General features: G+C 47.9%; 5 protein-coding genes across 5 annotated transcripts; 4 read left to right on the top strand and 1 right to left on the bottom strand.

Annotated features, from left to right (window-relative positions):
• Nucleotides 1-83: 83 nt before the first annotated feature.
• On the bottom strand, nt 84-1,262 carry FMAN_05296 (uncharacterized protein; the record flags this gene model as incomplete). Its single annotated transcript, XM_041828062.1, has 4 exons — nt 84-211; nt 265-458; nt 508-559; nt 614-1,262. 4 exons carry the CDS (start codon nt 1,260-1,262, stop codon nt 84-86), a joined length of 1,023 nt encoding a protein of 340 aa, XP_041678963.1.
• A 557-nt stretch (nt 1,263-1,819) lies between these two features.
• Nucleotides 1,820-3,508, top strand: FMAN_05297 (uncharacterized protein; the record flags this gene model as incomplete). Its single annotated transcript, XM_041828061.1, has 2 exons — nt 1,820-2,732; nt 2,781-3,508. The coding sequence occupies 2 exons, from the start codon at nt 1,820-1,822 to the stop codon at nt 3,506-3,508; spliced, it is 1,641 nt and encodes a 546-aa protein (XP_041678962.1).
• A 721-nt stretch (nt 3,509-4,229) lies between these two features.
• On the top strand, nt 4,230-5,855 carry FMAN_05298 (putative aldehyde dehydrogenase; the record flags this gene model as incomplete). Its single annotated transcript, XM_041828060.1, has 4 exons — nt 4,230-4,286; nt 4,340-4,409; nt 4,473-4,906; nt 4,956-5,855. 4 exons carry the CDS (start codon nt 4,230-4,232, stop codon nt 5,853-5,855), a joined length of 1,461 nt encoding a protein of 486 aa, XP_041678961.1.
• Nucleotides 5,856-6,962: 1,107 nt separating this feature from the next.
• Nucleotides 6,963-8,138, top strand: FMAN_05299 (uncharacterized protein; the record flags this gene model as incomplete). Its single annotated transcript, XM_041828059.1, has 2 exons — nt 6,963-7,238; nt 7,308-8,138. The coding sequence occupies 2 exons, from the start codon at nt 6,963-6,965 to the stop codon at nt 8,136-8,138; spliced, it is 1,107 nt and encodes a 368-aa protein (XP_041678960.1).
• Nucleotides 8,139-9,469: 1,331 nt separating this feature from the next.
• FMAN_05300 (uncharacterized protein) lies at nt 9,470-11,938 on the top strand (the record flags this gene model as incomplete). The annotated part of the gene is made up of 1 exon (XM_041828058.1): nt 9,470-11,938. One exon carries the CDS (start codon nt 9,470-9,472, stop codon nt 11,936-11,938), a length of 2,469 nt encoding a protein of 822 aa, XP_041678959.1.
• Nucleotides 11,939-12,076: the final 138 nt, after the last annotated feature.

Genomic DNA, 12,076 nt, shown 5'->3' with positions numbered 1-12,076 from the left:
GCTCCATCCGACAAAGCCGACGGAGTCTCGCCGAGTCGGAAGTATTGAAGCGATGGCTCAAGACAACCCAATTTCCCCGCTTCTCAGTACTCCAACGGAAGTTTGAACAACTTTATAGCGTTAGTCCTTCCAACTTGCTCTTTCGCGTCAGCATCCAAGTCCACAGCCCTCCACCACGCCTGCGCTTCCTCAATATCATCATACGGAGTATCTACCCAGAAATTAGCATCACTCTGCAATCGTTCTCATTTTGAGATTTATTACCTATAGAGTACATGCATCTGTCGAGTCCAATTGTCTCGATGCAGAGCTTCAGGCCGGGAGTGAAGAAGTTTCCTGAAGTCGTGATGTAGACATTGTGCTTGAAGTAGTAATTATAGTCCTCCTTTGACGGGCGCGTGGCCTTTTTGCTTGGCTTGTTGTACCAGTGGCTGGCTCTCCAGAGATTGAGAGGGATGCTGTGCCCCAGCGTCAGTAAAAGGCTGCAGCTAGTGAACGTGTTCATACTTCTCTCCCAAATGCCCAGCGACAACCTTGGCGCCTGAGAATCTGTCAAAAACTCCTTTGATGTGGTCAGTGTCTGAAATTGTAAAATTGAATTGCGATATCTCACCAGACGAGCAAAGCGCGTAGATATGGTATGAAAGATCCAGATGGAACTGGACAGCTGCACCTTGAAGATGAGGCCGATCTCCATACAGCGATCCAGGCTGAAGGTCTTTGATCGACACGTATCTCGGATGCAAATAAATCGGAACATCCAGCTCTTCAACCTTCTTCCAGAACGGATCATACTTGGCGGTGTCAAAGTACTCTCGTCCTGATCCTCCCTCGACGCTCTGATAATCATTCACGAGTCCACCAAAGAATCCCAGTTTTTTGACAGCTCTTTCAAGCTCTTGCGCCGCTTCTTCGGGGTCATGCATCGAGAGAGCTGCGAGACCGCCGAATCTCTCTGGCCTTTTCGCGACCTCGCTTGCCAGCCAGTCATTGGCTTCTTTGGCTGTTTTCTCTGCAAGTTTAGGGTCCGTTATGCCCTGGCATCCTGGTGCGGTCAATGACAAGAGCATGTATTCGACACCTTCCGCATCCATGGTCGCGAGGCGCGTGTCGTGAATGTCAAGCAGCTTTGCAGCGTGCGCTTCGAGAGCCTTGTTGCTGCTGTCGCCAGGGTTGAGAATTGAAAAGGTTTCTTCGAGGAGCCATTTTGTTGATGGCGTAATGATAGCCTCTTCCACGGCGATGGTACCTCGCTTTGGCATTTTGGTATATGAAAGTGAATAATGGGGGGAATGTTTAGGTGATGACAGTGGACGTACGACTTTTTGCGACTAAGAGTTGTCGCAAGGATCGGAGATCAACACACAAAGTTCAGATCAGACCACACTTCAATTGTTGGGCAATAAATTAGCAATTTACTTTATCTCATAAATACAAGGTCACCATCAAGGTAACAGACTCTCCGTAGACTACCCCTTCAGTGCATCTGCAGAATTCATCGCCTGAAACTACCCTGTACTGAGCCGAAGACGCAGCCGGAAATAGACGAAATGGAGGGGCTGTCGTGAGGGGCCATCGGCGAGATGCTTCCGATAAAGGTCTCCACTTTAGAGCCTACACAACGGAGGCCTAGAAGTGGAGACGGCCCAGTATGATCCGATGCCAGATGCTACAAATCGAGGGCTATCTATAGAGGTTAAGACAAATAATTAATGAATCGAGCCTACGGTACTCATTGTTTTTGATTGCTCCTGAAATTCATGTTGTGCTAGTTAATTCATTCTCTTATCTCTTATCTGTTATCTTATCTCAAGATACAATGGCCCACATTTTCGATGTTGCGCCTCTTATCGATACCGGATATATAGACGGGAAAAAGCTCGGCAACCAAGTCAGGTATCCAGACACTGGAACATTTAGCGGCTTTAACAAGCCATTCCGCTTAGAGGGCGATATCTTTGATCTCGAAGTATCAGGAACTATTCCACCCGAGATCAATGGCACTTTCTACCGAGTCCAACCAGATCATCGCTTTCCTCCCGTCTTTGAAGATGACATCCATTTCAACGGAGACGGCAATATCACTGCCATTCGCATCCAAAATGGCCATGCAGACTATAAGCAGCGATATGTCAGAACAGACAGGTTCTTGGCAGAGACGAAGGAGAGGAGAAGTCTGTTTGGAAGGTATCGCAATCCATTCACGGATTCAGAGCTCGTCAAGTCAGTCATCAGAACGTCTGCCAACACCAACATAACCTTCTGGCGAGGAATGCTTCTGGCTTCCAAAGAAGATGGCCCTCCATATGCCATGGATCCCGTCACTCTGGAAACCATCGGGCGATATGACTTTGAAGGACAGATCCAGTCGCCAACAATGACAGCTCATCCCAAGTTTGACCCTGAAACTGGTGAGATGATCTGTTTTGCCTACGAGGCCGGCGGAAACGGAAACGATGGATCGCGTCAGATCGCTGTCTGGACAATCGATGCCAATGGCGTGAAGACAGAAGAAGCGTGGTACGAAGCTCCCTTCTGCGGTATGATCCACGACTGCGGCATAAGCAAGAACTACATCGTTCTTCCCATGACACCTCTGAAGTGTAACCCAGATCGTCTTCAAAAGGGCGGAAATCACTGGGCGTGGGACCCGAAAGAAGATCAGTGGTACGGCGTAGTCCCGCGGCGAAATGGAAAGCCCGAGGATATTATCTGGTTCCGGTCTGATAACGGTGAGTCAATTCGGCAATATGATAAGGTGCTTACTGACATGCAGTCAGCATTCCACGGCCATGTTGCAGGGTGTTACGAAAACGAGGACGGCAACATTGTGTTTGATCTTACGGTAGCAGATGGTAACGTGTTCTTTTTCTTCCCGCCTGAAGATACGCCAGCTGGTACCGTTGCAAAGCGGAACCGCTTGAACAGTCCTACCAAGCGTTGGATCTTTAATCCCAAGAGTCCTTCGGGAACACGCGTACAGGCTAGTGAAGAGTGGGACACGAGTGGTGAATTCTCCCGTATTGATGATCGCTTTGTCACGAAGAGGTATAATCACTTCTGGCAAGCAAAGATCGACGGATCGCGAGAGTACAATGCAGCGAAATGCGGTTCACCAGCGGGAGGACTCTTCAACTGCTTGGCTCACTATACATGGAATGAGAGGACAGAAGATATCTTCTGGGCCGGCTCTTGTGCTACATTCCAAGAACCATCATTCATACCCAAAAAGAACGGTGGAGAGGGTGAAGGATGGTTGATTGCATTGTTAAACCATCTCGACGTTCTGCGCAACGACGTTGTTATCTTTGATGCGCTGAATCTTGCTGCAGGACCTGTGGCTACGATTCATCTGCCCATGAAACTAAGACTTGGGCTTCACGGCAACTTTGTGGATCAAGCGGATATAGAGGAGTGGCAGGTGAAAAGACAGCCAGGTGGAGATGTTGGTCCTGTGAGAGCGGCGGAGAAGCCATTGCCCTGGCAGTCGGAAGCTGACAGCATATAAGTGTTGACTAGTCATTTTCAGAAGGATCGGGTTGTTCGGTTAGGATTGAGATTGCATGTAGTAGGGATCACTGGACTTGTTTTTTTGATAATGAATTTTAAAGTTAAGCTTGATCCTAATGAATATTTGATATACGTCAAAACTATAACCCCACATACGCGAACTTATTAGTATCGTGAGGATGTGGACTTGAAATGTAACCTTGGGCCCCGTGACCGCCAAAAGATGATATCAGCATTTGAACCTTAATAAACAAAGGATTGATATTCCAAATAGAGATATCTCAGTCTCAGAGAGATCAAATAGTGGTGTAGTGCACTCAAGGACTTAGATCGTCCGCTCGTGCCTTAAACCCGACCTACCCCAGTCACCATATCAGCGGAGACCTCGGACAAGTCTACGGGGTACGATCAAAAGGCTCCGAATATGCAGTGACAATGCAAAGCCATCAGAATGTGTGATACCCCTCAGGTCCTCGGATGGTTAGATTGGGCTCGGAAGGAACATCAACTGCGGGGATGCCATCGGACTCATCCTTCCGACGAACGATGGATTATTCAGACGCCTCTAGGTGGGACACTTGACCTCTTATCGAAGTGGGGCATCATAATGCCGGCCGTTCAGTTTATAAGTGTGTGTGCCATTGTATGCAGCATCAGAAGCCCACCTGAGAGGAGAAAGAACCTGATTTCACATCCGCAGTTCAGCATACAATCCAAATATGCCCGCCGCCAAAACACCACGTGATATTGAGACTCGTCTCTTCATTAATGGAGAGGTATGCAACATGTCCAACTAGATAGAATTCATGTGTTATTGACCAGTGTTTAGTTCGTCGAGTCATCTGATAAGAAGACATTTGAGCTCAAGTCTCCATCAACTCACCAAGTCGTAGCTGAAGGTCCGTCCATCACCCATTTCTACCAAATATGTACTACTAGATCATCATCTGACTGGTTCACAGTCCACGAAGCAAGTGAAAGCGATACCAACGCCGCCGTCGCAGCAGCAAAAGCCGCATTCCCAGCATGGTCCGAGCTCTCCCCCAAAGATCGAGGCCAGTACTTCAAGAAGCTTGCCTCGCTCATCCTCGAGTCACACCATGAACTAGCATACCTCGAAGCGATTTCCATGGGAAGGCCTGTCAAGGGATATTTTGATGCTTTTGCCGCTGCTGACACGTTCAATTACTATGCCGAAGCTGGAGCGGTAGTCCTTGGAACAAGTAGTCTGAATATGCCTGGACACTTGAACTTTACCCTTCGACAGCCTTATGGAGTTGCTGCGGCTATTATTCCGTGGAATGTGCCGGTTCTGTTCCTTGCTCTCAAGGCAGCTCCTGCGCTGATGGCGGGAAACACGGTGGTTTTGAAGAGTAGTGAAAAGGCACCATTGACCGTGAGTAATATGTCTCTAATGTATTATGGCGGTTGCTCATAGGTGTCAGTCTGTAAAAGTCGCGCAGCTTGTTCAAAAGGCTGGTTTTCCACCAGGCGTCTTCAACATCATCTCAGGCCACGGCAAAACATCAGGCGCCATTCTTTCCAGCCATATGGACGTTCGAGTCCTCAGCTTCACAGGATCCGGCCCAACAGGTCGACTGATCCAAGCGGCCGCCGCGAAATCTAACTTGAAGAACGTCATCTTAGAGCTTGGCGGAAAGTCTCCAGCTATAATCTTCGATGACGCTGATCTCGAGAAAGCAGCTGCTGAAACGGCGTACTCTATCCAATGGAACAGCGGGCAAGTATGTATGGCAAACTCAAGGATCTACGTCCATGAGAGTATCGCAGAGACATTTATCGAGTCGTTCAAGACCAAGTTCCAGGCCATTGCAGCTGGAGATCCAACCGATGAAAAGGTCAATCATGGACCTCAAGCTGATGAGATTCAATACAACAACGTACGGTCATACATCGAGATGGGCAAATCATCCGGAAAGCGTATCCTGGGCATGGATCATGAAGCCACTCCAGACGGATTTCTCATCCACCCAACGATCTTCGTCGAAACTCAAGAAGATGCTCGAATCATGAAGGAGGAGATCTTTGGTCCAGTTGTCAACATCAACACTTTCAAGACTGAAGCTGAAGCAATAAGTAAAGCCAATGACACAGAGTTCGGTCTGTACGCGGCTGTGTATAGTAGGAATATCGACAGGGCAATGCGTGTTGCGAAGAGGTTGGAGGCTGGAACTGTTGGTGTCAACTGTACTAGCCCTACGCAGGCAAAGGATATGCCCTTTGGTGGATACAAGACGAGTGGCGTAGGCAGGGAGGGCACTACAGTTAGTCTGAATAACTTTTTGGAGACCAAAACAGTGCTGGTCAAGTTGGAGGAGTTTTAGTTAATGAAGAGCTCTCGCTTATTCTTGACCATTAAACCATCACCTCGTTATACCCTGTGGCTAGCTTCCAATCGGCGGAACCTGGTCAAACCTGATAGACAAACCGGCGGTGTTCCACAAATCTGATATTGGAAACTCGGATTAATACTAATCCGAAAGCCATTACTCATTCGCCAGGTATTACTGCGAGGGATATTTATTTAAGCAACTACACTTAACTATTAAACGACTATTTATGCTATCAATAATATTATAATCTTTTACCGGCTTTGCGCTAGGCCTAGAATATCCACCAATTAGACGTTTAACTCCAAGCAATCTACAACAGACTCACCTAAGCCAGACATGCCACCAACCCAAGGTAGTCGACGCCGCCACCGGACCTTTACTGTATGTACGCACAAGAAGTCATAAGTTCTGAAAAGCTCAAAATTATATTACAGGGCTGCTGGAAATGCCGATCGCGTAAAGTAAAGGTAGGACCTATATACGAATCCTGTCTGTTCACCGCTCCATCAGGCTCACTTATTCAGTGTGACGAGACACGTCCTTGGTGTCTCAATTGTCGCCGCATCGGCATGCAATGTTCTGGCTATGATTCTAAGATAGTATGGATGGAATAAGACACATCAAAGTCTTTTAGAACTGATGGGCGGCGGATTTTGCGCAGCGGTACGTCATTTTAACGTCCCTGGGCGCTGGGATATCTTCAGGATATGAGGCCCTTGTCGTCGTCCTATCAAGGCCCCGACTCGTCGACATCCCTGATGGGTACATCCTTGCTAATAAACAATAGAGTCAACCTGGTCAGGATTTGAAACTTTATCTAGCGAACTTGTCGACCTCCTGATATTGTCCTGCGATGAAGACCCTTGGTGCACCGATATCAATGTTCATCATAGACTATTATCACATACGCCCACACCTCACAACCCCTTCTCGGTATTCTCCTCGAAGCCCAAGACTTCGACGTCGTTCAGATGCTCCTTTAGTCCGAGGCTTTCAGAGGGGCTGGAAGATTTATCACCAAGTCTCAATCCAATCACAAGTCCGCTCCCAGACGAGCGTTTCTTATTCCATCACTACGTCACCCACGTAGCTTACATGATGCTTCCATACGAACATCCTTATAATCTATGGCAATGCTATTGGGCCACTGCGGCTTTAGAGTTTGCATTATCAGGCCAAGAAGTCCTATATAGAGCAATGCTAGCCCATTCAGCTTTCAACATTGCTCACTTGCGTAAAAACGACGTCAATATGTCCAGTATGGCTTTAAGATACTACAGCAAGGCACTGTTATATCTAAAAGATAATTTGGGGCGTAGCAACACCGACTCCTCGGCTATGCTAGCTTCTATCATGAGCTTGATGTTTGCTGAGGTATGTGAACAAGAACGTGTCCATACTTTGGCGTCCTTTCAAGCTTTACTTTCCCTAATCACCTTCCAGGCTTATCGCGGTCATTCTCTAGATTGGAAACACCACTTGCGAGGAGCAAGGACGCTTCTCCTGTCGTATCGCGAGTTCGATCCTTGTGACTTGTCAGATTTGGCTCGTTCATCGCTAGAGAGCCTGGGCGTGATAGATATCATCGCCGGATCTTCTACATGGTGCAATCGCTCTAATGTCGAGGCTGATCGTCAGCATTCATCCGACGCTGGGAACCCGAGTCCTTTTACGATGTTGTCCACATCTGATTTCATCTTCACAATCGGGGCGCCACGCTGCATTTTGGAATTAATTGCCAAAATCACGCAGTCGAACCAGTTGCAACCTGGTGGCATATCTCAGACGACAAACAATGAGCTGCTTCACGAAGTCCTCTCACGTCTCAATTCGATCCAAAGGAGCAGTAGTTTCGTTCCCAACAACCCTCTAGAGGCCAAACATCAAGACAATGCTTTTATATCAGCGACTTATATCTATTGCTACCGAACATTGCTCGATGCGCCCCCTCACGCCGTTCAACAACATGTTCACGACACCTTGGGTCACGTGTCATCTTTTCATGCTAACAGTGCCGGGAACTTTTCTGCATGGCCAGCTTTTATTGCCGCAGCCGAGGCGTACGCAGAGGAAGATATGGCGACAGCGCAAGAATGGCTTAATTGGGCGACATCAGTGGGCATTGGCAGTCGAACTGCGATAAGAGTTGTCCTCAATGAAATATGGCGCACACGCGAGGGAATCAGCCGACAAAGTGGTTTGGATCCCGGAAAGATTGCCTTGGATTGGAAAAAGGTCATGTATGAGCTGGGATGTGACAGTCTGCTTATATGACGATTCATGCTATCAATCTGCGTCCTTCGGATCTTACTTTCATACTGGAATTGGCAACGTGGATGGAAGTATGTGGCGCCTATTGGGCTTGTTGTTTACTACCCGAGGGTTAATCTATATTACCCTAAAACCTCTTCGCTCAAAGCAGATCTGCTAAGGATGCTGCCCATTTGGGCTCGATAAACAGCCTAGTAGCTTCGACGAGTACTGTACCGTTCTCTGCATCTTCAATCACGCCCCGAACCCACGCTTTCCGACCCTGAACTTCCGTCACCTCGGCCCGAATCAAAATAAAACTGTCTACCTGTATCGGACTTTTGTAGTTCAAGTTGAGGTTTGCCGTGACCGAGATTTTGCCGGCCAGTCGAGGAAAACTCGCTCTCCCCATGCATTCGTCCAGCAACACAGCGGCTATGCCGCCGTGAACGAGGCCAGCATGGCCGGATAGCTTTTGGCCAAGGTGATAGAACGCTAGGATGTTCCCAGCTGCATCATCTTCATAAACGAAGGGTGGGGGCGAGATGGCATGGAGACCAGCCAAAGTCGTTGAGGTCAGGTTGTCTTGGATATGTTCTTCTCGCACAGTCAATACCGAACGAGTAACTTCGACATTGATCCTTTGTTGCAGGTCGAGGGTAGCTGGATGAGAAGTGGCTATGCAGGCGAGACGCTGGTATAGATCTTGGCTGGTCTGAAAGCCACCAGTTAGACTTGAACAGACTTCAGTGGACATTCTTGTAAAGATTCAGGTCCTGTACGTATCATTAATCTGAGAAAGTAAGGAATCAGGGGTAAGTGAAGTTAAGGATAAGACCAAGAAGGCTATATAAAAGAAGAAGAAAAATAAAAGGGTCAAGCTATATGCCAAACTTAGTCCTTCTTTCATGGGCTCTATCCTGCTTTCGGAGATTATTTATCACCAAAAGATAAGTCGACCAAAAACAGCTCATATTAAATGTTGAAACATGTATGGCGTTTTTGTAATGGCTTCGTTGAAGTATCTTGGTGACAAATACCCAGCCAACGAGTAGTCTTGGATTTCCACTAACGCAACTTGGTGGAGAAGTGCTCGGTATGCGTTTCTTGCAACTCCTAAATGAGTATAGCGCGGGATATCGGCGTAACAGAGCGTAATGCAACTAGCGTCGTTGAGCTCCTTTAGTTAACTTCCGTAACGTCACTTGATCTTACCAACTCGCTATAGGATACTATCATTTATCTTTTAGGCATTTGGATCGGTATGAGTTTCCAAACTAGATTTCAATCAATATGTGGTTTCTGATCTGTAAGTCCGATATCGGCGGTCTATTCTCAGGTAGCTCTATATAAACATGAAGCAGGGAAACAAACCTTCTAAGCCATTAACTATTATCTATCATTTCAAATCATCATTTATACCTTCATCCCATTCTCTCACTGAGGACTATTCGCTCGCATACAGCATGGATAACCACGAGTCTGACTCTGTAGTGCTTATCGAGCACCCTATCCCGTCGGTCGTGAGAATTATTCTGAATCGGCCCAAGTCCTTGAACGCCTTAAATGCCCCTTTACTATCATCTTTTGTTGAAGCACTTCGAACCAATGCCAGTGCCCGCATAATCATTCTCGAGGGACGAGGCGACCGGTCATTCTGTGCTGGCGAAGACCTCAAACAGTCTCTGGCACCAGGAACAGGCTCGGCGGAAGAGCTGAAACAGGCTTTTGACCAGTTGCAAGATATTACTCGTCTGACATCATCCTCTAAGTCCATCGTCATTTCTGCTGTACAGGGCTTCGCCATCGGCGGCGGTGCCGAGATCGCGCTAGCAGCAGACTTCGTTGTCGGTGGACCCAAAGCCAAGTTTCGCTTTCCGGAAGTCTCACTTGGCCATGCTGTTACAGGAGGCATCACCCTTCGTCTACCACATCTGGTCGGGCTGTTGAAGGCCAAGGAATTCCTCCTCACTGGCCGTTGGGTGAGTGCCGACGAAGCCCTTAAGCTCGGGCTCCTAACAGAGATTAGCCCTGACCCTAAAGGGCGAGCACTGGAGCTTGCTGCGCAGCTCTCTGAGCTTCCAAGCGTTTCATTGTCATCATCTAAAACATCCTTAGAGAGGACACTTTTTGATAACATGGAATCATGCTTGCAGGATGAAGTGAACGTCGCAAGTCACTGCTTTGCCCAGAAAGATGCAGCCTTGGGTTATGCCAACTTTGCAGCTCGGAAGGTGGCCACAGCACCACCAGGTCATGATACCAGCAGTGTCAAAACGGGCATGATAAGAGACCTTAACACGGCACTAGCCGACTCTGTTGCAAGATTTCCGAAACGACCATTTTTTCGCTTTGCTGGTCAAGACGTCACGTTTCAACAGTTCGACACGGCAGTGGGAGCACTTGCTGGGGGATTAAAAAGGATTGGTATCACGTCAGGCGATAGAGTTCTCGTCATGATGAAAAATAGTGTGGAAATGGCCTATTCGTGGATGGCTGTTAATCGACTTGGGGCAATTTGGGTACCAATCAATCCTGAGTTTAAGTCTGTCACACTCAAGGGTGTGATCAGATCCGCTCAGCCCAAGATGGCCATCGTCGATGAAGCACTGTTGCCTGAATTCCAACAGGCTGGCGTGGTTGACGACGGGTCTATATATGTTAACAACGCAGATGGAAGTGGTACTCAGAGTTTATCCAATCTGATGAAGTCGGCTCCATCGGTTACAGAACCAGTGAGTGTCACTCCGGCTACAACATCGGCATTTCTATACACCAGCGGCACCACTGGGAAGTCGAAACCCTGTGTTTTGTCACATGAGTACTTTCTTCTCCAGGCCAAGGCGCTGATCGGGAGTTGCGAATTGCGCGATACCGATGTACTTTACTGCCCATTCCCCTTGTTCCATTTGGATGCCACAGCCTTGACCATCATCCCTGCCCTCTTGCTCGGCGCCGTTGCTGCATTGTCGGTGAGATTCAGTGCCAGTAAATTCTGGGACGAGATCCGAGCTACGGAGGCTACCATATATAACTACATGGGAGCTACCTTGGCAATTACATACAAGCAACCGCCCAACGAAAGAGACCGCGACCATAAGGTTCGTCTTGCTTGGGGTGTACCTCTGCCAAACTTCGCGCAAGAGTATGAGAAAAGGTTCGGCCATCCATTAATCACACTGTACGGAAGCGTCGAACCCGGTATACCTGTTTTCCAACAACTTGGGGTCCCTTCCCCTCAAGGATCCTGTGGGCGTGCGCGGAAAGTATACCAACTACACATCGTCAACGACAACGGTGACGAGGCTCCAGTTAACAATCCCGGCCACCTTCTGATTCGTAGTAGCCATCCCAACGCCATGCTGAAGGAGTACTTTGGCGATCCCACATACACAGCTGCAGCATTTAAAAATCTCTGGCTACACACGGGTGATCTAGCCAAGGTGGATGAACATGGCAATGTGTACTTTCTTGGCCGATGCAAAGATGTCATACGCCGACGTGGCGAGAATGTCAACGCTAGTGAAGTCGAGGATGAGTTCTCTTGTCATCCAGATGTTGTCATTGCAGCAGCATATGGCGTGCCATCACAGCTAGGCCCGGGTACAGAGGACGATCTCAAGTTGGCTGTACAACTCCTTCCAGGAAGTGCAGTGACGGAGGAAGAGCTCTGGCAATGGTCGGTTACACGCGTAGCTCGATTTCAGGTGCCGAGCGTGATAGAGATTGTACAGAATATTGAAAGGACACCGACAGGAAAAGTAGAAAAAGGGGCGATGCCTTTAGTAGGCGGGAAACGGTTTGATATAAGACTATCTAGATAACAGAAAGCTTTCCGTTTGTAAGTAGAACTAGTATATTATCAGATATAAGATTCTCTATTACATTATTACCCTAAGAATAACTTCCCCAACACCCAGATAGTACTAGTTACATCAAAAGAGTTTTAGTATGATCAAGAG

The sequence above is a fragment of the Fusarium mangiferae genome (genome assembly GCF_900044065.1).
Source record: "Fusarium mangiferae strain MRC7560 genome assembly, contig: FMAN_scaffold002, whole genome shotgun sequence".
NCBI classification, from domain to species: domain Eukaryota; kingdom Fungi; phylum Ascomycota; class Sordariomycetes; order Hypocreales; family Nectriaceae; genus Fusarium; species Fusarium mangiferae.
Note: the sequence above shows the minus strand (reverse complement) of the source record. Positions and strands in the feature narration are given on the sequence as shown.